At 41.4% G+C, this 25,794-nt stretch overlaps 1 protein-coding gene across 3 annotated transcripts in view; it reads right to left on the reverse strand.

Moving 5' to 3' along the window:
- Positions 1-2,322: 2,322 nt before the first annotated feature.
- The window catches only part of EPB41L5 (erythrocyte membrane protein band 4.1 like 5), a 57,711-nt gene continuing 34,239 nt past the window's right edge, over positions 2,323-25,794 (reverse strand). For 2 of the 3 annotated variants that reach the window (XM_071562868.1, XM_071562869.1), the window contains exons 17-26: positions 18,734-18,900; positions 18,160-18,254; positions 13,152-13,280; positions 12,519-12,580; positions 11,775-11,885; positions 11,125-11,218; positions 10,107-10,184; positions 9,240-9,281; positions 8,710-8,840; positions 2,323-7,328 (exon numbers count right to left, since the gene is read on the reverse strand). In XM_071562868.1, coding sequence (XP_071418969.1) covers positions 7,271-7,328; positions 8,710-8,840; positions 9,240-9,281; positions 10,107-10,184; positions 11,125-11,218; positions 11,775-11,885; positions 12,519-12,580; positions 13,152-13,280; positions 18,160-18,254; positions 18,734-18,900 — 967 coding nt within the window. In that variant the 3' untranslated portion in view covers positions 2,323-7,270. The remainder of the gene's footprint in view (positions 7,329-8,709; positions 8,841-9,239; positions 9,282-10,106; positions 10,185-11,124; positions 11,219-11,774; positions 11,886-12,518; positions 12,581-13,151; positions 13,281-18,159; positions 18,255-18,733; positions 18,901-25,794) is intronic. The other variant, XM_071562870.1, reaches the window with a different exon arrangement.

Consider the following 25,794-nt stretch of genomic DNA (forward strand, 5'->3'; position numbering starts at 1 on the left):
TTCCTATCACTGTGTGCTCATTTTCTATGCTTTCATGAATCTAAAATATGTATTTATATTTTCAAACTGAACAAAGAACTTACCTTTCTGAACAAGGAACTCAATCCCACAGTCATCTCCTAGCACTTCAGCCAGCCTTGAGGGCTGCCTAGACTTTGAATTTCTCCTCCAAGAACAAGAATTTTCAAGGTTGAGGAGGTTTGTTCAGAAAGGACTTCAATACAGTGACTGAGCTGAGGATGTACTGAGCACTGCAATGTTAAACCAGCAGCTTGTTTTCCTTTTGCTGGCTGACATGTCTGTTTTGGCATTATCCTGAGAGCTGCCATAACATACAGGCTTTTATCTAGGATTGACAAGAGAATGAAATTTAACTGGAAAGGTCAAAAATAAACCAGTGATTTTTCCAAGTCACGCAAAGGCCTCCTGGCAGGTAGAGGTATCCTGGGGATGTGCAAGAGCCCCAGGAAAATGCCATCCAGCCTCTGCCATTCCTGTTTTCCTCCCCCCTCAAACTCTCTTCCCTTTGGCAGCCCCACAAAGGGTTTAACATTTACTCAGAGCCAACGCAGGCAGGACATGAGCCAGCCCAAAGGCAATGGCTTGGCACAGGGAGGAAAAAGCAGCTTGCAGAGTGTGCCCATCTCCCCCATCTCCTCCCCTGGCCTCCACTGGGGTGCCAAGTCAGGTGGCTGCACTGGCGCCTCACCTTGGGCTCTATGCCCACTTTTTCACCTAAGATCCTAAACCTCTCAGGTCAGCCTGATGCCATAAGGGCCCCACTGTTCCTGCCTCTGCATAGGACACAAGGTGTGCAGGGGCTCGGGCAGGGACTGTGGCTGGAGAGACATGGGCTCAGGGCTTGCTTGTGGGAGGCTGAGCCGCAGTTGACCCCAGCAATGCTGTGAAGGGAATGGAGCTCTGATTCTGAAAGTGGGAACCTCTGCTACAGCAGCTTTGCTGAAGCCACTGGATGCTGTTTCTCCCCTTGCTGGCCCATTCCCAGATCTTTAAAAAACAAGGGTGAGCTCAAGCTGGAAGGGAACAGGTTTGGGATGTAAAGTGACTGCATCCCACAGCTGCCCACGGGACTGCCTGGCACCTCAGTTCCTTCTCAGCATGCACAATCCATATTTCAGGTTCTCTCTCAAAAACCAGCATCAGGCCCTAGGCACACAATCCTTGCTTATACCACTGTATGAAATTTTCTGGGTCGTCTACCCTTTCAAAACTCAGTGAGTGCCATCAGCTACACCAACAGGGCTCTCAGGGCACCTCAAGTGGTTTCACTCCTGTTTTCACACCACAGTCACTTTTGCAGAGAGGAAGAGAAGAGCCTTTGTGGATGTATTTACAGTATTTTTCCGTAATTGTAGCAGTTAATGAGAATTCATCTCAGGCCCAAGCAAGTGACTAAAAGCTGCTGCCATCTGAAAGCTCGGTGGTGGCCTGCATGAAATAATGAATGGAATGACTCCAGCTTAGAAACAAAACAAAACACACCATTTTTGGCTGGGCATGGACTGAAGGGGCTGCCACAGAAGCTGACTGTTTCAAAATGTCTGAAAAACAGGGAAATGTGCATGTATTTGATAGGCCCACAGTAATTCAATCCATATAATAAAAGCAAAAGGATACAGTGTTCTTGGTAACCTCATCTGAGATGCAAGATGTGCTGTTGTATTATAAATTACATATGTAACAGAACAAATTGATCAGTGTTAAATACCGCAACAAACTAATTGTCTTTAATTACCATTTGGTTTCTTAACATTAAAATGCATGAATGGCAGAGGGATTTTCTTCTAAAATGTAGATACTCAAAGAGGGTTTTTCAATTAATAATAGAAACCTCAAAGCATTTCATTGTTTTGAGTTATAAGTGAATTTAAAGAACCATTCAGCAACTTATCAATGGGATCGCAGTTTGACCTACACAAACAATTACGCCACAAGGAAAATTACTTCCTATGGCCTCAGTGATTTGGATGGAATTTTTTTCTCTTTTGATACTTTCCCAGATTTATTAACTGTTGAGAAAGGAAGATTATCAAATGCCCTTTGCTGCCTTCTTAAGAGTTTCACCAAAGGGTTTGGAAATAAACAGCTTCCTTTAAACAATCATCGGTACTACTGTATTTCAAACATTAACCAGTCGCTTGTTGGAGATCAAAGTAGGTGTGCTCAGTTAACTGGCCTGAATGCTGTGGAACCACACTCAGCAGCTCTGCTTCCTCTCTGGCCACACGCCTTGGCACTTTGGTTTTCAAAACCCCTGAACACCTGACAGTCCTCCTGGCCAATCTCAGCTCTGTTGGAAAGAAGGCATCTCATTTTTAGCATCTACCTGCAAGCTTATATGCCATCTTAAACTATGCTTTAACTGACATGAAATTAAGCTTACAGCACCAGCCCACATAGCTCATGTCCCCAGCCCCAGAAACACCCACCTTTTACTGCCACACTAGTTTAACGCAGTGGTGCTTAAAGATGACTCTGCAAGACTTTTGCACTGATGTGGTATATTTACGACAAAACTACAGTATAAACATTTCAAGACTGGGTTGAATGGACTACAAATCTACTTGTTCCCATGTACAGTTTCAATACAGATCTCAGTGCAGTGCCTAAGACAGTTCATACATCACCAGTGTTGAGAAAGAAAAGCAAGAGGGTGCACTTTGTTTTATAAAAAACCCAACAAATAAATTATACATTGAGAGCTATTGCCAAGCTTTACATATAAAATGTAAAAATACAGTAGTTAGTGTGGCTTTAACAAAAAAATATCTAGCTAAAAAACATTCTTACATACTTTAAAAATAAGTTTGTCCAGTTATAGGTAGGGTGTGTGGTGTGTGTTTATGGAACAGAGTGCTCAAGCCAAGCAGTCAAAAGGAGGTGAGTTTTGTAGGAGAATCTTGCAGCTCCCGGCTGTGTAGGTCTGGCAGCGCTGCAGGGGCAGTGCCCATCCCTCCCTGGCTTTCACCAGCCCTTGCTGACCACCTGGATCAACCCCTGAGCCCTGTGAGAGCCACTGCAGCACCCAGTGGTATCCCACCAGCTCTGACTCCATGAGGGCAGCGCGAGAAGGGCCCTCTACTCACATCTGTGGTGCCAACACTCACACCAAACACACACAGATTACACCTGCAACACTGAAAGGCCATTAGCATGGATAGTTTCTATTTTTTGGTTTAAAAGTTATGATTGTCCAGCTGCATTTGAAAGCAGTGATGTTGCCATGTCTAACAGCTATATATATACACACTACAACTTTCTAAACTAAGAAGAACTTTATGTGCCCAGATAGAGCTTTAAATGCTAGCTGGCCATGAAACAGAGGTGCTAACACTTCATCAGTAGATTTGCATTGTACCAGAACATGTTCACAATGTGAAAAATACATCCGGTTCTGCTTGTGAAAGACATGCTCCTCCTAACAGTATGTCTCTGCTTCATGAAACGAGAATGAGCAGGGTGCAGACAAAGGGATAGCAGACAAGAACTGGAAACAGTTTGAAGAGAGAGATCCAAATGTAGCTGGACTGTTCCCCTGAGCTCCTCCAACAGGGCTGCAAATTTCCTTGCCAAAGTTGTGTCCAAAAAATTGTCCAAAACATAGCTGTTACACAGCTGTCTTTGACAAAATATGAGTGGAATTTAAGTTTAAAATCAAACACATTCCAGCTAATTCATTAGCCATGACTGATTACCAGGTAAGTAGGTATTTTATGTCAAGTAACTTACTAATATTAAACCCTGTCACCACTGAATTAATGAAGATATTTGCTTAATTCCAGCATAAGAGGGCCTGAATTCTCACATTTTAATACTCAAAAATGTGCAAACACAGGCAGCACATGCAGACTGATGGACCACATGGGTGAGACTGAAATGCATCTCCCCGAGTTCATCAGTTTGAGACATGGGCTGGGGTGTTGCCACTATAAACATTAAGGTTTCTATAAAACCTTTTACTCCACTCACTTATGGAGCGTGACTGGAGTAAAATCACATCAAGATCCAGTCACTAAACATGCATTAATTCATTCCTGTCAACTCCTGGAGCTTTTAAGTGGTTGGCAGACCTGCCAACATGCTGATACCAGATTCACACAAAAGTTTTATTTATGAATCCCTTTAAATAAATACAAAAAAATAAACGTTAAGAGAATGCTTGGACCCTACAGCAAATCAATCAATAGTACAGCAATGGTAAGAAAATCCTTTTTTTCTCAGTAGCACGAAAGCATTAATTAATACTTTGTAACACTAATTGTAGGAACTGTTGCCCCTACTTGTGTTTGATAAAATGCAGGTGACGAGCATCGCTGTGTTACCTGCTAACCAGTCATGATACAACACGATACTCCTAGTTTCAAAGCAAAATAGTGATGGCAAACTGCAGGATGTTCAGATGCCCACTTTTGTGTCTGTTCAGATCACAAACCTGTGACCTTGGTCTTGCCAGGCTCCCTATATAAGCGATGATTTGAGTTAGCTAAATAAGCTACATTGGCTACAGTGAATATTTGCTCCAAGTATCATCAAATATCATTGAAAAGAGTTGGGTTTGCAGCTCCAAATCTATTAGAAATTGCAAATTTTCAATTTTAACAGTTGAAATGTTTGACATTTTAAATAAAAAATTCTCAAATATTAGTTTTGTGAAAATTGAGAAATCCTCGCCCTTTGAAATTTGTATTGTGTGCATGTGTGCAACTACAACATTCCCCTCCAATCACCACTATCCCAACCTGCTGAAGTAACAGTTGGCTACTTGGAACCATTTCGATTTTAGGGGGACACACTCACCACACATTTACTTGTTGTTTGCTGTATGTGATTGCCCGGGAGGAATCCAAGGATGGTATTCAACACACAGCACTGTAAAACTGTAAACTTCTGTTATTCCACTTTTGGGAGGGATTCAAGCTGACAGTTCACAGAGCTCCTGAACCCAATGGGAAGAGTCAAATATCAAACATGCCTAAGAAAATGCTACTTCATTCTGTCTATTTACAAACCCAACACATGTAGCTGGCGAATGCCAGCTCAGCTGCTGAGCAAACAGATCAATAGCAAGTGCCAAGTTTCCCCACACAGTCCTGGCTTTGTGCAGGAAGCAGACTGTTACAGCCATAGCTTCCCTTTTCCTGCAGGAACTTTGCTGGCAACTGCATTATTAATCCACACTAAGACATTTGATATTTGAATCAGGAATCTTCTACATTTTAATAAGCAGTAAGGCTCAGACTTAAAATACTCAACTGGAAGTAGCAATGAGAGCTGAAGGGCTGGCAGGCAGGAACCCTGCACCTGATCGGGAACAGCAGCTGCCCTCTGGCAGAGTGGGGAGTGGGGACCTGCCCATGCTTCAGGGGCTGGAGGAGGACCTGCAAGACATGCCACCAATTTTGACTCCTGATTCTTGAGGCAATCATTGCCTGCAGAGAGTCACTCTGGTATGTCAGTCCTAAGAGCTTTCTCTGGTTCCTATATTTCTCATTAAGGCCTCGGGGGTTTTGAGGAGTGGCAGTGGGCCATGTAAAATCCAAGTGGCTTCTCCCTTAACTCTCTCATTCAGCATCTTGCAAAGAAGAGCACAAGAGCAACAGCAACAAGAATGCCTTGGTCTGAACAAGGCAGCCTCACTGGGCACCAGCTTACTTGCACAACCCATAGTGGTTTGGTCCGAATCTTTGTTTATGCCAAGACGTGCACACAGCCAATGGGCAGAAATGAACCTGTGCATACAGGTTCCAGAACCAACTTTCACATTTAAGTTTGTTTCTAAGAACTACCTGCATATAAATATTTATAAACAGAAGCACTATGCAGAAAACATCCTCCAACTTCAGTTGTATGTACAAACTTCTTCCTAAGAAAGATCACAGTTGTTTCATCTGTGCTTCCCTATTAGATGTTGAATTCATTGTTTTCTTTTTTCTCCTCCCTCTGACTCTGTATGGACCTCTTTCATAGGCTGTATCCTCAGGGTCCATGTGAGGATATTGCTGCCCAGGGCTCAAATGATCTCTGAACTGTACATACTGTACCTTGTACTTCACTTGAGCACTGATAGGCCTTTGCCAGCTCTGTGGAGTGTGTGTTCTTACCTTCCTTCTACTGAGATGTGAACTACTTACAGAAATTTGTCATCTTTTTTTTCCTGTTTCCACCCTGGTCTTTCTATTTGTTCCATGCACAACTATTAGATGACACTTGAAACAGGATTCAGGGTGGTATTAAGAACTGATCTAGTTGTACCCTCATGCTGCAAAAATACCTGCAAGTATTCCTGAAGCACAGCATCTGAAAAAAACACCCAGAAATAGTATGAGCAGAAACAAAGAAATTCTTTTCCTTTCTAGTCCTACAAGACAACAAAACTAATCAATAAACAGTTCCTGAAGTAAGCTCTACTCATAACTTCACTGCTTCAGCATGTAAAACATACACATCTCTAACCTGAAATGCATGTATTTCTCATGTATGAAATGAAATAATCAATGTCAAACATGGGATCTCTGCTGTAGTCTGCTAATGCTATAAGCTGTTTGGCAGGTTAATTTTCATTTTCCTGGTTGCAATGAGCAGCAGCTCAAATTCAGTCAATGTAGCTGATGGACTGCATGGAGTAGATTTTCATGCTTTCCAGGTACTGTAACAATGGGTTCAGGGATTATTAAGGGGTTTAAGGCCAAAAAGGAGAGTGTGTGTTGGTAAAACAAAGACAAAACAGAGGGAATAATCACACAGAAGAAATGTCCTTGGCCGTATGAAACAGTCATCACCACTGTGAGCCCCTGTACACAGCACGGCCACGAGGTGGCCCCACGAGTTCTCCTAATCTCCGCGATGTTACCCGTTCTACAGCGGTCACTGTGCTCACACCCCACGCCGCAGGAAGAGCCTTGCAGGAACCGCACTGAGAGCCAGCACAGGGGAAGTAACAATAAACCTGGCATGAGCAGAACACAATTGTTCTCTGTTCCTCAGCTCAGAACGAGCTCCAGCATGGCATTTTGCGCCTCCCGAGGGAGAAGATCAAACGTGCATGTGGTTTTACATCCCAGTTTAGACTGCAATTCCAGTTAGATTGCAATAAATGTAGGAGTCTCTTCCCGGATCCTATTGCAAACCAGATGGCTGTTTGACTCCCGTTCAGCATGAGTTTGATCCCAAGCAAATCTTTTGGAAGGATCCCTTGAAGATTTGTTAGAAGATTTGAGTTTTTACAAGGTGAGATGTTCAGAAACTCCTTCTAGAGTTCAGTGGTAAGTAAACATTTTGTTCTTACTGTAGTGTCTTCAGTAGCTGCGCTAGGAGGAGAAAAAAATGAAGCTCTGTAAATACACTCCTCTAAAAAGGTCTGTCATGAAGAATTAAAAAAGGTAAATATTGCTGCAAAGAGCATTAATGGCTGTTTCCCCTGTAATGTAATAAGACCAATGGACAAACCTTTCTAATGGACAACTGCAGAAGAGCAAAATGAATCAAATTCAATCAGTGCAGCAGTAGCATCACTGCCATTCTTTTAGGGAGCTAGGCCTGATCATCACTGCCATCATTCTCCCTCACCAGTGGGGCAGAATGGAGTAGCAAGAGGAAAAGTTTCTACCAATTTGCTTTTCTGACGTCCTTACAGCTTGGAAATAACTGGGAGACATCCCTCTCCACCCCCACCAATCTTCTGACAGGTACTGAAACACTGTAACGAGATTTCTCAGAAAATTTATCTGTATCATAATTTTAATTCAGTACTAGAACATGATAGCAGTTAAGGAAAGAAACTGAAGTGAAATGATAATCATAGAATCACAGAACATGCTGAGTTGGAAGGGACCCACAAGGATCATCATGTCCAACTCCTGGCCCTGCAAAGGACACTCCAACAATCCCACCATGTGCCTGAGACCACTGTCAAAGCACACCCTGAGTTCTGGCAGCTTTGGGGCTGTAGCAATGTAGTACAACACCGTTGTTCCACTATCTCTATACACTATCGACAAAGCAGCGCTTTGAGGGCAGCATGAAGAGGACACAGAGACCAGTGTGGCACTCAGGGGTCCCCCATACAGAGGGACACACACAAGGATCCCCCCGTACAGAAGGACACACAAGGATCCCCCCATACAGGACAGACACAGGAATCCCCCATAAAGGGATACACACAAGGATTCCCGATGTAGAATGACATGCACAAGGATCCCCCATATATAAGGACACACACAAGGATGCCCCATACAGAGGGACACACAGGAATCCCTCATAAAGGGATACACACAAAGATTCCCCATATAGAGGTGTACACACAAGGGACCCCCATACAGGACACACAAAAGGATACCCCACACAGGACACACACCAGGGAACCCCACGAAGGGACACATACAAGGATCCCCCATATGGAAGGACACACAGAAGGATCCCCATGCAGAGACACACTTAAGAATCCCCCATACAGAATGACACAAGGATTCCCCAACAGAGGAATACACACAAGGGACCCCTAATAATATATATGCATCAGCTGTTCTACTTATTTATAATATTGCAAATGCTGTAAGTTGAGACAGAAACTACAGTTTATAAGCACAGCAAAACAAGGCACCGTGTCTAATGACCAGTGGAAGCAGTAAGAACAGAGATTTCCTTCCCAACCCATACCAATTTCTTAAGTGAGTGCTGAGGAGACCTTACCTGGCAAGGACTTCAGATGCCTGCTGGGATGGTGGCAAAGCAGTTGACAGCAGAGTCTCCGTGCTGCCTTTCACTGACCTCATAGATAAGGCAAAATCATTTCCCAAAGGTCCATTGGAAATCAGTCCCGTCTGAATGGGGGAGAATGAAACAAGAAACTGAAATAAAACACCTGCCAGGACAAGACAAGCTAATTTTTGAATATCTTTTATCTATAACTGGAAAAAATAAGATTCATTAACCTCCAAGTTTGGGCTGCACTAAATGCAAATTCTTAAAGAAATTTTATGGCATTTACCTGCACTGCAATAGAGTAAAAAAATGAAGTTAAACTATTAACAGGGCATGTATGTTGCCTGATTTACTCCATCTGAATTAGTTTGCTTTGGTTTTGGACTGGTACCTTATTTTATAGACTTTAAAATTATTAAAAATTACTGTATTTTACTATTTTACTTGAACTCCTTTTTCTTAATTAAGACAAAAGATTTTTTTTTGTTTAGTTGTTAAGGAATGGTGAAGTAACTCACTGGCACTATCCACCTTGGTGTTATGATGGACTGGGAAGACACCTACAAAAAAGCAAACAAAAGCTCAACGAAAAGGTTGGAAGTAGCAGAAAACATTCTCAAAACAATATTGCCTCCCCAAACAACACTTCCGCCCCAATCTTAGATTTTTGCCCCTTGTTAGTGTTTGCACCACACTAATGATGAGCTCCAGGGGTGGCACCCACTCAGCACTCAGCCATCCCACTCACTCACAGACACACTGGGAGCAGTGTAAGCTCAGCCCTCCCTTCCAAAGGGCCATGGAATCCAATATTTTTTAGTGCTTTGTGGACAACATTAACCCAGTGTACACTTCTGTGAACAGTTTAAAAGTTCCACTACTTTCCTTTTTTTTTTTTTTTTTTTTGGTGCATGCAATGTAACTCCATTTTGCCAGCACAGATAGTAAGAGTTTTTTTATCTATATAGAAGGGTTGATTTGTATTAAAGTTTAATTTTCAAGTATTTATTTCATATATATATACACACACACATATATATGTATACACATTTACATAAAATTTCTGAAGTATTATATACACCCAAAAGCCTGAGAAGCAGGCTGGCACTTGCAGGGCTACTAAAATAAGATTAGAGGTTCCTGTGTCAGAGATACAAGTTCACTCTTCAGGTTCCCTCACTGCCCTTACAAAGCTGTAAGGTCTAAGTCCCTGTATCAGCCACCCTGCAAGTGGGGGCCATATATGCAGTGATCCAGGTCCATCACCACTTCATTCCACTGCAGCAGATCCAAGCCTGGCAGACAGACACTAAAGTTGAGGAGAGTTCATAAGTAAAAACCACTGTATGTGTGAAGGAAGAAGTTTGGTTTTGAAAGACATTTACCCGAGGTGTGGCTTCTGTAAAGTCAATTAGATTCTCTGTCCGTGATGTTAAGGAAACGTCTTGGTCATCTGGAGTGCTCTATGGAATAAATCAGTTTTGAATTCAATTCCCAGTAGTAACTACATAGGTCTGCTGAATACTCAAATGGCTTCCCAAGTTATAGACCAGTGTCTTTAATGATCACCACTGTTTATCAGGCTGCTTTCTCAAATCTTTACATGTATTCTTTTTTAACAGCGTTTTAATTTCACTTGCTCTTATTAACATACTGGAAACAACATCACTGTCATTGTAAGCAAGCAGTGAAACTGTCCCATCCTCCTGTGCAAAGGTGGGGTACTGCACTCTTCAACAAGGTCAGCAAGGTCTGTGAGTTGAGTGCTTGAACTCAGAAGATGAAAACTGGTAATTATTCAGTGGATCAACTACATAATACTGGTTTAGAGGCCCAACTGTTACAGGGCATGGTGCTTCAGTAATCCAGAACAACCTGTCAGCCTGCTGAAGTAATAGCAGAGTCCACTGTTGGACTCCACTTCTCTTTTGGCGAGAGACAAAAGAAAGTTGATCCCCGAACTACTTTTTGTGTTTCATGGAGTCCAGGTAAAAATCAACTTATCCTTAAGGTAATTAGAATGTAACAATTAAACATTTCAATTTAAACTTTTCCCTCTGTGGTTATTTTGATAGGAACTGCCCATGTCAGAATTTCATCCCCACTGTCTCTGTCCTGGAGCATCAATCATTGGGATGTAAGAGGCTCCCCACCAGCATGAGAAAAACAATCAGTTTAAAGAAAAAAGTGTCAGGCCAAGAACATGAAAGGACATGCAGAAATGGCCTTTGGAGATCTGTGCAGTGTCCCTGCCTGCTCCAGAAAGCACTCTTTGGCATTCACCAGCTGCCTGGTATTCACTGAGTTATGACAGGCATGCAGCAAGGTCTGCTGGGCTTGCCTGGAGACATCAGTAGCGCAGAGTGTGACACAGAAACCTTCCAGGCTGGCAGGTGGTGATACCTTTGAAACAGCAGCCTCCTCAGCCGGAGCCAGATTAGCTGGAATTAGCAGGTCCTCGTGGCTAGAAGCAGCATTGTCCTCATTCAATGTATTACTGGAAAGAGAAAACATTCTCATTAGCACCCTGCCTGGGTAGCATAAAATAGTGCTGCTACCCAGATAGCCCAAAAACTTGACACCAGCTCCACTGAGGCAGACAAAAGACTGATGTTTGTATGTTAATGTAAATGCCTTCCAACCACCTCCACAGATTACTGCTCTCTCATAGTTTCAGCTATAGCTGTGTATAGACCCAACAGTATCGATGCTGTCTCAGAGGAGTTTCTTCAGCCCTTGTATCTAATTTGCCTGAAGCTATTTCTGTTATCCTCTTATCTTCCTATTTAGAGCCACGGGCAGCAGGATGACAAGTTTCTCAGTCCTTTCAGAAGATGAGAGAGATTCTCCTACTGTTTGCTAAGGATACTCACCCCCAGGCCTGGCCTACACAGATTAACTGCTGCAACAGTAATTACAGACGCATTGGTAAACCTGCTTAGTTAGATGTAGCCTAAATGTTCAGCAACTGTTCCTCATCTTTTCAGATCTGTTCATGATAATCTCCACATGGTTCCCTTAGCCCAAAAACATGTTTCTCCAGAATCACTTACGGAACAAAGGTGTTTGAAGCAGGGATTGCTTTCAGAGGCTCTCTTGGGTCTTGAAATACTGGACTGGCTGCTGGGGGACTATGCTGTGATTTGCCTGACAGGAGAATGTTCCTGGCACAAACCAACAAAAACCAAACAAACCAAAACCCAGGTATAAACCTCCATGCAAAGCTCTTCATGAATCACTTGTTACAGTATAGTTTGTCAATTGCTAGATGTACATTTTATTCAGTATCACCATGTGCTCTTTAAGGTCTGACATGCATCTCTACAAAGGACCAAGAAATAAGATATCATAACCCTCTAAACTTTTTCAATGCCTGCAATTCCACTGGACCCAGCAATCACTTGAGATTCAGTAATTCTCAAGAAAACAACTGTCACTGCCAGGGGTTTGTACACAATTGTTTTCTGCATTAGAAAACAGTTATTGTAAGCAGATCCACCCCCTCTCCCCACACTGAAGGTGTTCACAGGTCAGCAGTAACTATCGTGATTGAAGTTGCTGTTGCAACAATGTTCCTCAAATTCAAGCATGAGATAATAAAAAGCATCTGTATTACCTTGTATATAACAAAACTACAGTCCTCCTTTTCATTTTAAAAACACTTCACCCTCAGCAGGTCAAGGTACAAGGTAAAATGAAACTATCACTAAGCCACTGACAGACACCACTGAACTGCAGGTTCCCAGTGTTGTACTTGGGTAGCTACATCACATGTTTCTTCCAAATCTGTTCAGTACCTGGCAGCAGCATCCTGAATATTAGAATTCTTGACACCTGTCACGTTGTCATCTTTTACAACCTAAGAGGAAGAAATGAACAGAAACATACAATCCTGATACACGTTTCCATCTTGTGTCTGTTCTGAGATTCACAGTAGAGCTGAGTGTCTCTGTCCCAGCACAAAAATGTGCTGTTCATCTACAGCTCAGAGACTTAAAACATCAATTCTGTATGAAAACTTCAGTGCAGAAATAAAAATAATTCATCAAGATAGCCAAATAAAATACTATTATTTGCTAACGAATTCACTACAACATGCAAAAAACACAGTCTCAGTCACAGAGGCATGGAATAATTGCTTTGTTAGAAGGCAACCTTTGGAGGTTATTTGGCTCAATAAGCACTCAAATCAGGGCTTGTTCAGGCTCTTCTCCAGTTACTTGTTGAGTATCACCAGGGATGGAGATTCCTCCTTGGGCAACAGTTCCAGTACAGGACCACTATCACTGTGAAGAAAGGCTGAACACCAATCTGACTCTGCCTTGGACAAGGCTCCTGGAACACCCTTACTGAAAGGCACCTTCTCCAACATCAGGCAATTGAAGAGAAATATATGAGAGCATCACAGCCCTACTCATTTGAGTATTTACCTTGTGCCCTGCTTCTGCCTGGGCCTTCAGGATATTGCTTTTGAGATCCGCTGGCAGCCACTTCGTTGCTACAATTGGGCTCTCAATCGCATTGTTAAGACATTTATCTGTCAACTTCACCACTTCGTCCTAGACAGGAAAAGATCTTTATTAGAAGCAGTTCCTACATGAAAATGTCTGGGCTGAAGTTTATCAACATCTCTAAATAATAACAAGGCCCTGAGCAAAAGTCAGCAGATTTATACTGAAATGAAAAAGCAAATTTTTTCCTTGATTTTGCAACTCAGTTTTAAAGTCACAGCAACACAAAGTAAAAAAAGCACAATGCTTAAATTTGGAGATGAAAAATGCTGTGCTAAACTGCAGCCTAGTTTACTGATAGGGGAGATCAATATTACAGCCATTATATATCATATCAGTGTAGCCTAAGTAAAAGTTGATAATTTATTCTCAAATGCAATTTGGGAAGATTTTTACTTTAAAATCCACTTACAAATTAGAACAACGGTTAATTACTGTGCTATTAGCTACTTCTCCCATCACTGATTATATCAAACTGGCAGCCAGATACATAGCGAAGACAAATAAAAGTGAGATACCTTTCAGTACAGTATATTTCATTATGTGAATTGTATTTCTAAATTACAAAATGTTAATTAAGCATTTAATCTACTAATTGCTATTTGATTAGCAGCAGAAGTTAATTAACTGACTGAAAACTAAATGTTATGACCTTCCTTCTCAGGGTATGACTCAGCAGGGGGAGACAGAGTCCTGCGTTCCTCACCATATGCCACTGTCTAGGCAGGCTCTTCCCTGGAGGCAAGTGCTGCATTTCTGCAGCACTCCCTGGAGCAGGAACAATCCTGCTGTGCTCCTACTTGCACCAGCTGCAGCATGTCCAGAAGGAATGAAGCCCATTGCATAGAGACAGAGGAGGGAAGGGAAAGTTTAAAAGAGGGCAATACCTGTCCCCCACAGCTTTCCATCCACCTTCAGCTTTTTTCATTCACTGGAAACACCTGTGAGACCTTGTCAGTATTTGGTCTTTAGAGAGGAGGAAAAGCATTTCCTTTCCTTGCCTTCCCCAAGAGGACCTTTCTTGAATATCCAAATAAGATCTTATGACGCTATTGAAAGGACAATCCATTTTAAATGAACTTCGCAAAATAGTCAAGGGTCACTGTCAATGTATCAAGACCAACAACCAAGTGCTGCTAATGGCTATTGCTAACAGGTATCAAGAGATGTACATTCACCTAATTCATGAAGATGAAAGATTATTAAACATTTAAGTATTTTTATTTTAGAAGTCTGGAATAATTGCAATCAAATTATTATTATTATTATTTGAACAGTCACAGTACCAAGCTGTGATAATCCTTAAATCCTTACACGGGACCTCACTGAAGTACTGTTTTGTTGTTTAACCTCCTCTCAGCTTCCTTCACCTGAACAACCAATTTAATTAGGTCACTCTAGTATATTAACAATTAGATTCCCTACTTTTGACTGTTACACAATATTTTAATGTAATTGTAAGTTTCATACCACTAAGGAAATATTTCCATCAATATTAGTGATCCATTTTTCTCAATCCTTTCTATTTTGTGCTTGAAAAAACCACATAGCTAGAGGAAAAGCACCCAGCACCTGATGAAGCCTCAAGATGTCTAAATGACAAGACATTTCAGTTGTTCACATGCAACAAGAAAGCTGCTGGAGTTTGTCATTATTCTAGCTTGTTACGAATGCTTGTTGTTTCCATGGACTATACCAACTGTATTCTTCAATCAAAATACGGAGCTAGACAGTGATGTAGAAACGGAAGGAAAGATTGAAGGCAGCAGCAAGCCATGTGATCCCAATCCTTTCTGCTTTTGAGCAGTGTCCCTGGTGCCACTGAAAATGACTTTGTTCAGGAAGATGGAGTCTAATACAGGCATGTTTTGGAGCAACTTCTATGCATTTACACATCACAACAAATTAAAAAAAACTAAACCCTTGCGTCCTTGCATTTCTGACTCTGGAGCAGACTTTGAACATGGGCAAACAGGGTGAACTTTATTGTTCGTTTCACTTCAGAAGCTGATGAAAGCAGAGCATTGGTGTATACAGAACTATTTGCTCTCTTTTGTCAGATCTGGTCACTGCCTTAGTGAAAGCTGGGAAAGGACAAAGTTGCATTCTTTCATCCCAACCAATTTTGGCAGTGAGCAGCAGTGAAGAATGAAGCCATTCATTCCCTCCTAGTTCTCATTCTGGAAAGATTTCTCTTTTTCTCTAGAAGAACAGAGATAGCTAGACAAATATTTTCCTAACAATCAATCAAGATTGATTGATTGCAAGTACAGAACTACATAAAGATGACTGTCACAGCCTATCTCTGAACCCTGGTGGAAAACAGTTGAAGATTTTTAATTAAGAAGGCAGAAATGAGTTCAGGGCACAGCTCTGCCTTCATAAGCAGAAAGATAATGCTTTCCTCCAATGTGTTTTACCAAACCTCTTACGTTCTGTAACTGTTTTTACACAGGTAATTATCTTATGCACTGGTAAACTTTAAGGGAGATGCTGAAATTTGCGATCACACACTTTTGGAGAGAATACTGCATTCTTCTGAAGTAACAGCAAGCTCCAGGATCTAAGCTTATTACAAGGCTTTAGTGGATATTTTGGAGTCCCATGCAGTTCAGTCTGAAGAGGATACCACAAACACCTCTTTCACTAATAGATTAAGAACAAAAGTAAGTGCAGGAGAAAAGCTAATAGGTACATTTTGTAACAAACATCGTATGTGAAAATTAGTATTTTTCTTAAAGCAGCCTTCGAAGGCAGAAACCAAAGTGTTTTTAATAGTTATTCTTCGGTCAATCTTTTCACGACTTGTTTCCAAACCATTAACCTTCCTCTCTCTCTGAAGAGTTTGCTCACTTGGTGCTACTCCATGTTTGCAATTTGAAACACAGAGAATTTAAAGCATGTGAAGACTATCTAATCTATGTCTATCTGTTTTAAACAACCACTCTCAAATGACCTCTCGGTCAGCTATATCATAGGCTGAAAAGTTTTATTCAATCTTTTCTGTCCTAGAAAAAACCAATGATGATCTACCCTTACATTTTCTTAATGCAAATTTGCACTTCCTTCTTGAAAGCTGAAATCTCTTTTACCCAGTGAAAGGCCCATATTGGCAGAGTGCTGATCCACACATCATGTAATTCTCTGTTATGCAAATGCTCCTGCTCTCTAATCAGGTTACTACTACCCCAGTATCTGTAACCTCTAAAGTTACTCAGCACCTCATATGACAGCAGCTGGATAACTGTGTCCATTCTGTATGGCAGCTGTTTGTTAGATTAGCTCATTACAGGCATATTAGCTTGCTTATTATATATCAGCCACAATTTAAAAAACACTGAGACACTTTTGCTCCTTTCCTTCCAATTAACAAATTAACCAATTTTCCCATCTCTGTCTGAACTAAAGCAGAACTCAACAGGCCAAAATGTTCTGAAATAAACTGAGTTTATTTGCTTTAGTTTATGCAGAAGCAGTGTTTCAGCATAACAGGACCTACAGGCTACTGACTAATCTTCTTACAGACCTGGTAATCTTTGTAATGCACTCACCAGAGAGGTGCACAAGGCATCCCTGACAGCAGTCCTTAAAGGGGACATAAGCAGAAGAGCCTGCAGCACCACCCACAGCAGCCTTCCCTAACACTGAGGCAGAGAACAAAAGCTTAGGAATGGGCTTTAGCTCACACACACACACACACACAGCTAAACACCAGTCCTGGCACCTGGTTCCTTTAACTACTGAGGGTGCAAGAAAAATCACAGCTGTTAGATAAATCCTCAGGCTTCCTTGGAAGGGAGGGTAGCCTAAACAGAGATAACAGTGTCAGGTGTTTTATTCTCTCTGTTTGCCCAAAATGTGATAAAGCATCTAAAGATTTAACATCAGGGAAAGAAGAGTAAGAGAACTCTAATTTCCACATTTTTTAAAGCTCATTAAAAAAACAGAAGAATATATTGTATGGGTGCAGTTGTCTGCTAACCAGTAAATCTATCACAGTTCACTGCTCTTGTAAGGGAGGATCCTGTCCTCTCTATCCCTTCTAGCAATATTGCTTATTTTCACTATGGCTCTGGCATTTCTTTGACCCTTTCCATGAACCTATTTAACTCACTATTTACCAACTTAAAAACAAGCTGAAACCCTAAAGAAACTCAACACCTTAACAAAAAGTTCAAAACAAAGGCAGCAAAAGAAATTTTGGGTTCCATTCTGTTGGCTTTGTTTGTTCACTCAAACATTCAACAATTCCTGGAAGCAAGGGAGGACAGAGTAAGGCTGGGGAGGGAAGAGCAAACAGGAGGGGGAGAGAAGGGAGGCCTCACTCTGTTCAGGGCAGTGAAGCTTGTACTTTGGCTCAGAAGCCTGAGCAGTCTGACTTGCTCAGAAGGATCTGAGAGCATTTAATCAAATCACATCACTCTTCTCTATGTAAACAGAGAGAGCACTAACACTTGAGAGTGCAGGTACAAACTGGTTACTTAACAGGAGGGACGGATTATCAGCAAACTTGACTCAAAACAACACCGAGAAAAAACCTCCTGGGAAGGTTACCCGAGGCAACTGAAAAATGCCAGGAAAGCAGCTCACCCCTTCAAAAAGAGGGTGGACTACATACCACCACACAGGTAGATAAAGACAACTGAGAAACATTTTAAGCATTTATGGCTTTTACTCCCATTGATTTTAGAAAATTTCACCAGGCTGCAGTCTGCAAACATGCACCCCTGCCCCTCATCCTTATCTCACTGCCCTGTCACACACAGGTTTATATATAATTAAGCATTCACATTTCCTTTACTATCTCCCAGTATTACTCACTTATATTCTTAAAAATTTTGCAAACAGACCAAGGCAAGTGGAAGACTCTTCAGAATGACCTGAACAAAACTCGGAGGCTGTGCCAGGGGGAATGAAGCCCAAGTACCTGTATGTTTATGTTTACGTTGGGACGCTCAGCTGGTGCTGGGCTGCTGCCCTCCACCTCCAGCTGCTTCAGTTTTAGAAATGTGTCTTCAAATGCTGAAAAAGACAGAAAAGAGATAATTTTCCTAATGTTACTGTGGAGTTATTTGACTCATAACTTGCATTCTTTCTGAATATTATTTAGATGGGTTTGAAGCTGTGCAGAACAGCACAGGGATGGGAGAATTCACTTGCTTAAGCTTCAGTGCAGGTTTCAGTCCTACAGACTGTGTGTACCTCGTCACAGTACTCTGCACTCCCACGAGTTCATTTACCCAGTCATCCTCACAGTGAATGAGCAAGCACAAGGAGTTAATTGCTTTCATGATTGCACTTCACTGTATTTGTGGCTAAAGTCAGATCCAACAAAGATCTGAGTTTTCCCTTGTACCTCTATCCTTGTAAATAAGCTGCTTTGTTGCCCCAGTGGTGGGTAAACAGCTTGCATTTTTGTAAGGAAACAATCTCATAGCAACCTAATTATTTAATTCTGACCCTACACACCATAATACAGAAAAATCTGTAAATTTGCTTACGATCAGAGTCTGCTTTTTCAGCAGCAGTTTCCTTCATGCCAGGGTGAGGGCAACCAACAGCCTCTTCTGAATCTCCTGTTGCCAAGGCAACAACTGGACGGCTTACGGCATCATCAACACAAGTTTCTGGCAGCTCTGTGCTGTCCAGCAAATCAACAAGAGGGGTGCTGCAAGGGCAGAAAGATAGGCAGAGATAGGCAGAATCATGTTACCACTCTTCCTGTGACAAGAAAAACCTTTAACACATGCAATCTCTTCTTTCATGCTGTCTTCTGCTAACCCAACACATTCTGTAAAAACTGTTTGAGGTAACTAGGTATTGGCTCTCAGTGAGCTAAAAAACATGAAAAAGGGAACATTTCATGTCTGCATAAGTGAATTCATAACAGAAAAGGTCCATGTTGCCTGCTGTGTCATCATGTAGCAGTGGAAAAAGTGAAGAGAGAAGAAGGGAAGTTTCTATCCATTAAATACACTTTTGGAAACAAACATTTGAAGTTTTTCTAACACAATCAAGACAATCTTCTAGGACTTTTACAGAAGAACAAGAAAAATTAGGGGGAGGGAAGTAAAAAAGCTGTTTGTGCAGCACTTCACACCTGCAAGCAGAACAGAGGGTAGAAGGGTGCGCTGCACAGGTCTGCACTGACACTGTCAGGCATATGTATAACTAGTTCCAGTTTTGGTAACTTAGGCAGAGACGTGAATGAAACCTCAGTAGTCACAATATTTTAAGTGAACGACAGCATGTACACTCTGTACCCTGCCAGGATCCCTTGTTTCACCTCCTTTGCCTTCTGATGGAAATGTCTCCATTATATTTTGCCCTACGAGCTGTACTATCAATAAACAAATAAAAACAATTATAAAAAGAAAAATTATATTACGATGTTTATGTTATGCAAGCATTCAGGAATCTCATACTTGGAATCTCTTTCAAGTTTGGGAACAGCTAAAGCTCTCCTAACAGCAAACCAACAAGCACAGGAAGAACAACTGCTGCAGAGCAATTACCTTACCTACAATTTGGCTCCAATATTGGTTTAAGAAGAAAAATTATCACTTTTGAAAGTCCCATCCCAAATATGAGAAGCATGATACTAAGCCAGTGTCCACCACAACAGAACTTACTCTTCAGCACAGGCAAGAGACGCTTCCTACTGAACAGTTTAGACCAATTTCTCCCTTACCACTACCAGTTTAATGCTCATGCCTCTCTCCAGCCCCTGGAATCAGTGCCCTGTTGTCACCAGAGGCTCCAGGAAAAAAACCCCCTCCCAGCTCAAGCACACAAAAGAATCCTTCCAATGTTAAATATATACCTCTGAAACAGATTACAGGATACCACCGTTTTACTGCTAATAATGTACGAATCATCTTAAGACAATTAATTGCTGTGAGGCAAACTGAGGTCACTTGCTTGATTCTCTTAAGGCAGTGGAATAGAAAGCTACTAGCAAAGCAAATAATAGGAAACTTTTCAACCTACTCTGCAGCCTCTCTGTACCACTCACATGACAAGCAGCAGATAGTCTTGTAAAGGGTGGATGATGGATACAGAGACTTTCAATTGTTAGAAGTAACAGGAATAGATGCTCTTCCAGCTAAGGCAACAAAAGAGGTGAGACTGTATCCCAAACCTTACTATCAGAGGATGCTGATGCATTAAGAGTGAAAACATTTTCTAATCTTCATATGAAGACAGCAATTTTCTTCCTATTTTCTGAAAGCTTTTTGTAAATAGTGCCTCAATTGTTTAATATGGTAATTCAGATTTTGCCTGCAGCACAGAGAGGTGCTGACACCATGGTGTGTTGAAGAAACTTGGCCTAAATTCCCATGAACCTCACATCAGAAAGGTGATGTAGAACACCAGTAACACTTTGTGTTTAAATCTTCTAATTAATTGCTTAGCATTGTAGCACAATGGAGGGAAAATGAGTAAAAAATGACATTTACCTTAGTTAGAAAATTGCTAGGATAATTACACTTTTCCTCCCTATGACAACTGCACTATTTACTAGACAGACAAGAGAGTTGATTCAAAAACTTGCCTGCTACAGATAACTGCAGTCTTAAAATGTGACAACATATTCAAATGGCACATTCAGTATCCACTGTGCTCCAAAAGCTTCATACTGCTTACACTGAAGGTGACCAAAGTTTGCAAAAAAACTTATTGGCATTTGTGCCATGGAATGGAGAACTGGCTGAGGTAGCAAGGACAACCAGGGTGGGACCCAGCAGCTTCTCCCCTGCCTCATGGCAGGACCTCAGTGAAACTCAATGAATTTTATGTGGACTCAAGGAAGCCAAGATTCAAGTATGAATTGATCCCATCTTGCCTTCAGACCCAGCACAACACCTGCTCAGCCACCCTGAGACAGGCAGTCAACAAGAGGAGAGTCATACCAGGGAGACCATCAGGCCCTGGAGTTTGCAGGCAGAAAAGACAAGTCCTCCGAACAGCATTAAATCATTTGAGGACATCCAGACTCTTCAAACTCTTCAGTGCACCTGCAGGAAGACTACCATGCAGGCTTCATAAACAGCCAAACTATGGAAATAAAAAGCACAAGATACTACTTGAATTACTGCGCAGAATTTCTGACATCTCATGCAAAACCACTAATGAACTGTCCCACCAATCATAAGGGAAATACCCAAAGGCCTCCTAGTAAAAGTAGGACTTCTACAACAGTCAGTTGGTCATACTCACAAATTAAAAGCCCATTAGCTTTGTACCTTCCTATAATTCCCCACAAAGGGATATTTTGATATTTGAATAGTAGTAAGTGCCAGGGTTTGAGTGTTCAGAATCAACTTCTACCGGCAGATTTTAGGAAATACTCTGAGGGAAATGCTGATAAAAGATACCAGGAGTTCAAGCCCATATAAATAATTGTGAATACAGGATAATGAAGGGTTGTAAGTTAATAGAAAGGTTTGTCAACCCAGTAATGAATCATACACAAGTCATACATGCTCAGGGATTTCACACAATTAAGGGAGTAGCTATTGGATTATCTCTTTGTTTCTCCTGACAAATATATTGATATTAGTATGTACCACACAGCATTCAATGTATAATGTGACTGAGAAAGCTGCCAGTTACAAGTGGTGTGGGTTTTAATTCCTTAGTTGAGGAGCAAAACAACACTTCATCCTAGTTTGTGAAATAGAATCTTCAAAATACAGTAACTGAGTCTGGTACAAAAGAGGTAATTCTCTTGCAAACAATCTAATTTCAGACATTTCAAAAATCCTGAGGATGTAAGATCCTACAAACAGAGACAACACATATTCTGTTTCTAATTGAGCAAGTCCCAAATTCCAACATTTCTGCTGTCTCCCATTTGTTTGAAGATAATTCCAAATACTAACATAGCATAATATATGCAAAAGTCAACAACTACAGGAGAGGATAGAAAACACCCTTGGAAAAGGTGCTGCTGCAGAACCTTCAGGGATATTAAGCACAGCAAAAAAAATGCCACCACCATACTGTGCTTCCTCCTTGCAATTCCTAGAGCACACGACCTGTCCCTGTAAAAATGCAGCTTGATGCTGTTGGTATCAGTGTGGTTCAATTTCTCTGTCTGCTACTGACTGCTGTCACTCATCCTAATGATACCAGGATAGTAATTTTCCTTAAGTCAATGAAGTCACACCAAAATAAGCCCAGTACAGAAAAAAAAATTGAGCCTCAGGATGTGTGGAAGATTCAAAGCATATCAACACATACCACACTGAAACTATTCAATCCTAAAGGCAGACGGATTTCAGGCAACCAGGACTGCTACCCCCTTCCTAAATCTGTCATGCAAAAGACCTACTACAAAAACCTTAAACACAGCCCTAATTCCTGAACTCACAGTTAATTCCAGAGCAGTCCACGACCGTCAGGAGGGTCACCAGCCCTCTGCTCAGCACTGGTGAGACATCCAGAGGGCTGTGCCCAGCTCTGGGCTTCCCAGAACAAGAGAGAGGGAGTGCAGCAAAGGGGCACAAGGAAAACAAAGGGGCTGGAGCACCTGACATAGGAGGAGAGGCTGAGAGAGCTGGAATTGCTCAGCCTGGGGAAGGGAAAGCTCAGGAGGATCTCACCAATGGTTATAAAAACCTGACAGAGAGAGTAAAGACAACAGTCAGACTCTTCTCCAAGGGAACCCAAAGAAATAACAAGAGGCAATGGGCACAATGTGAAATAGAGGAAATTCCACTTACATGAAAGAAACCCCCCAATTTTAATTCCTATGAGGTTGGTGAAACAGGTCTCTCATAGAGCGTCTGAAGCTTCCATCCCTGTAGATACTCAAAACGTGGCTGGCATGGTCCTGAGCAACCTGCTCCACTCAAGCCGGCTCTTAGCATGGGGGTGGACTAAATCATCTCCAGCTCAACTGTTCTTTAATTCCTTGACAGCTACACAAAACTCTGATACCAAGGAGTCAGCCACTACTTGCAGTGGCCTGACCTCTACGTAAGCACATCTGAACTTGAAATTGCAATAAAACAGTGACCTGTTCTTGCATTTTAAATACAAAATTATCCCAAATTCCTCTATTCCCATTAGTGGCTTCTTCTCCCTCAACTACAAAGACATTATATGATACTGTAAAGTTAAAACACTTGTTTTCACTTGCATGTTCTTATGCAACTTCATAAATAATAAAGAAACACAGGTTTGCTTCACTCCAGAAGTTTAAAACATCCACTATGCAAAATCCAAAATTAAGAATAGCACAACAGATTCTTCCTATCACCTTGGCAGATCTCACAGATCTTTAATGCAAGCTTGCAAATCCTTTTTTTTTTTCTTATTTAAGCAGAGTTGTAAAATAGACATTTCTACTTCATTAACAATCTCTTTTCCCCTGTCAGATGCAGGGGCAAGCAGGCCAAAGTACGTCAGACAGTATTAAGTTATGTCCTGGCTGACACTTTCTCGGTTCTTCAGGGCTGGATCTCTGAAAACAATGTTTTTGTATTTCTGGGATCTGTGGCAACTTGAAATGTAGTGAAACAATTTGAAAATCATTAAAACACCTTCTTTATCCTAAAAGCCAAATAAAAATTAATTTTCAAAGTCCTCTACTACAACTTCTCATCTTTTTTCCCTTTTAATAGATAAAGAATGTTGCACTTTAAAAGCAGCTAACTTCAGAAAACACGTAAAAACAGTGTGTTCAAGGGTAGAAGTTTGTTCTTCATGTGGTTAAAGGCCCCCGGGAATACCAATGAGCCATGAAGCTGGAGTCTTAACCTCTGACTTAACAATTAACCTCGTGAATCATATGGTAGAACTGGTGTCTGTCAGGAAATACTTCTGTTTCTTTTCAACTGGAGCGCAGCAGCAAAAAACAAAGAAAATTTTCTAGAAAGCAAAAAAAAAAATTACTCTTTGCCTTTTCAGGAACTCTGATAGCTTTATTCTTAAAAAATGAAAATAATTCTATTCCATTTCCAAACAATATTTTTTAGAAGAGGTCTTATTGGAAAAAAATAGGTTAGTTTTCAGATCATCCATGTATCTTCAATATTTTCAGACAATCATGGTTCAAAAGGAGGAGCAGTTACATCCTCTATTTCTCTTAGATTTTTGAAACCACATTATAACCCACTAGTTTCATGTGTAGTTTTACAACAAATGTGACTTCCTGCATGGGTCTCAATGATAAACCCAGCTAAAAAAATAGATCTTTCAATCATTAAGGAAAACCTTAATACAATTTAAAAGATCTACCTATCTATCTGTATATAGATAGATATATACTGTTTTTAGTGTAAGAGTGACATGTGGCTTCTGGTCCACATGTTATTTTATCTTCAAAGACTAAATACCAACAGCAAAATATGCAGAGCCTTTGTCCTAAAGCTTTTTCCCCCTCTATGGTCAGCTTTGGGTCCGTTGTTCTTATCTCAGAGACAGCTCATGAGGCAATTCCCAGCCTCTGCTGGGAAGCAGTTCCAAGCAAGGCCCATGGGCATCTCAGAGGCTGGTCATGGTGGGTTGGAGAGCACAGGTGCCAGCACCGCTGTGCATCCCCGCGTTCCTCGCGTTGCGCTCATGGACGAACGCGGGGCACCGTCCGTCCGCGGCACGGCTCCTCGGCGGGGCCCACGCGTCCCACGGGCTTCCAGCACGGACACACCGGTCGGCAGCGTCAAAGGGCCTGGAGTGTTGGGGAGTGGGAGGGGGCACAATTAGTCAATGGGCACGGAGGAGGAAGAGGGTGGAAAAGTAAAGCAAAAGTAAAGGCGAGAAGATTGATGCGAAAAGATGAGGAAAAAAGGCGTTGCTGGGAGGTGAAGACTGAAGGAGGCGGCGTGCGAGTGTACATGGGACACTGCCAAATAAACCCCTTTCCTGCACACCATCATGCACATTTTTGCACAAGCCTGAAAAGACAAGTTAAGCTCTTTCATATATACATTGCCCACACTTAGCAAAGGAAAAGCACTTTATATTTCAAAGCACTTCACAAAACTGAGCTAGAGCCATGTGCATTTTACAGATGGAAGAAAATAATGTGATGGAGGAACAGACCTCCCAGCATACAACATGCTTTATTTGCAGAAAACAAGTTTAAGTGGCAGCTCTAAATGTACACCTGAAACAGACATCTACAAGCAAGACCAGTTTTCAAAGTCACTGGAAAAAGCAGATGCTAATGCAAATTAAAAAAAAAAGCGAAGAAAATAGAAACATAGAAAAATGAGCATTACTGTGAAGGAAAAACAGTAGAGCAAACACGAATCATTCACAATTTAGGTGACTAAGGGACTAACACTACTGAAGAAGGTGACTGCAGCTTAGATTAACATAAAAAATTTAGTTGAAAAAGGGCCATTTTACAAAAGGTCACAATAAAAACTAAGACCTTGCTTTCTAATTTTGCATATGAAGTCATAATGGTTTGTAAATTTTAAATTTTGAATTCCTAAAATCAAATCCACAGAAATGCCATGCACAGTTATGGCTTGTCTATACCACAATTGGAATAAAGTGCTCCAAAAGCCAGAAAAAAGAGCAAGGGAGAACACTCATCACTGTGAAC

The sequence above is a fragment of the Pithys albifrons genome, chromosome 8 (genome assembly GCF_047495875.1).
Source record: "Pithys albifrons albifrons isolate INPA30051 chromosome 8, PitAlb_v1, whole genome shotgun sequence".
NCBI lineage: Eukaryota > Metazoa > Chordata > Aves > Passeriformes > Thamnophilidae > Pithys > Pithys albifrons.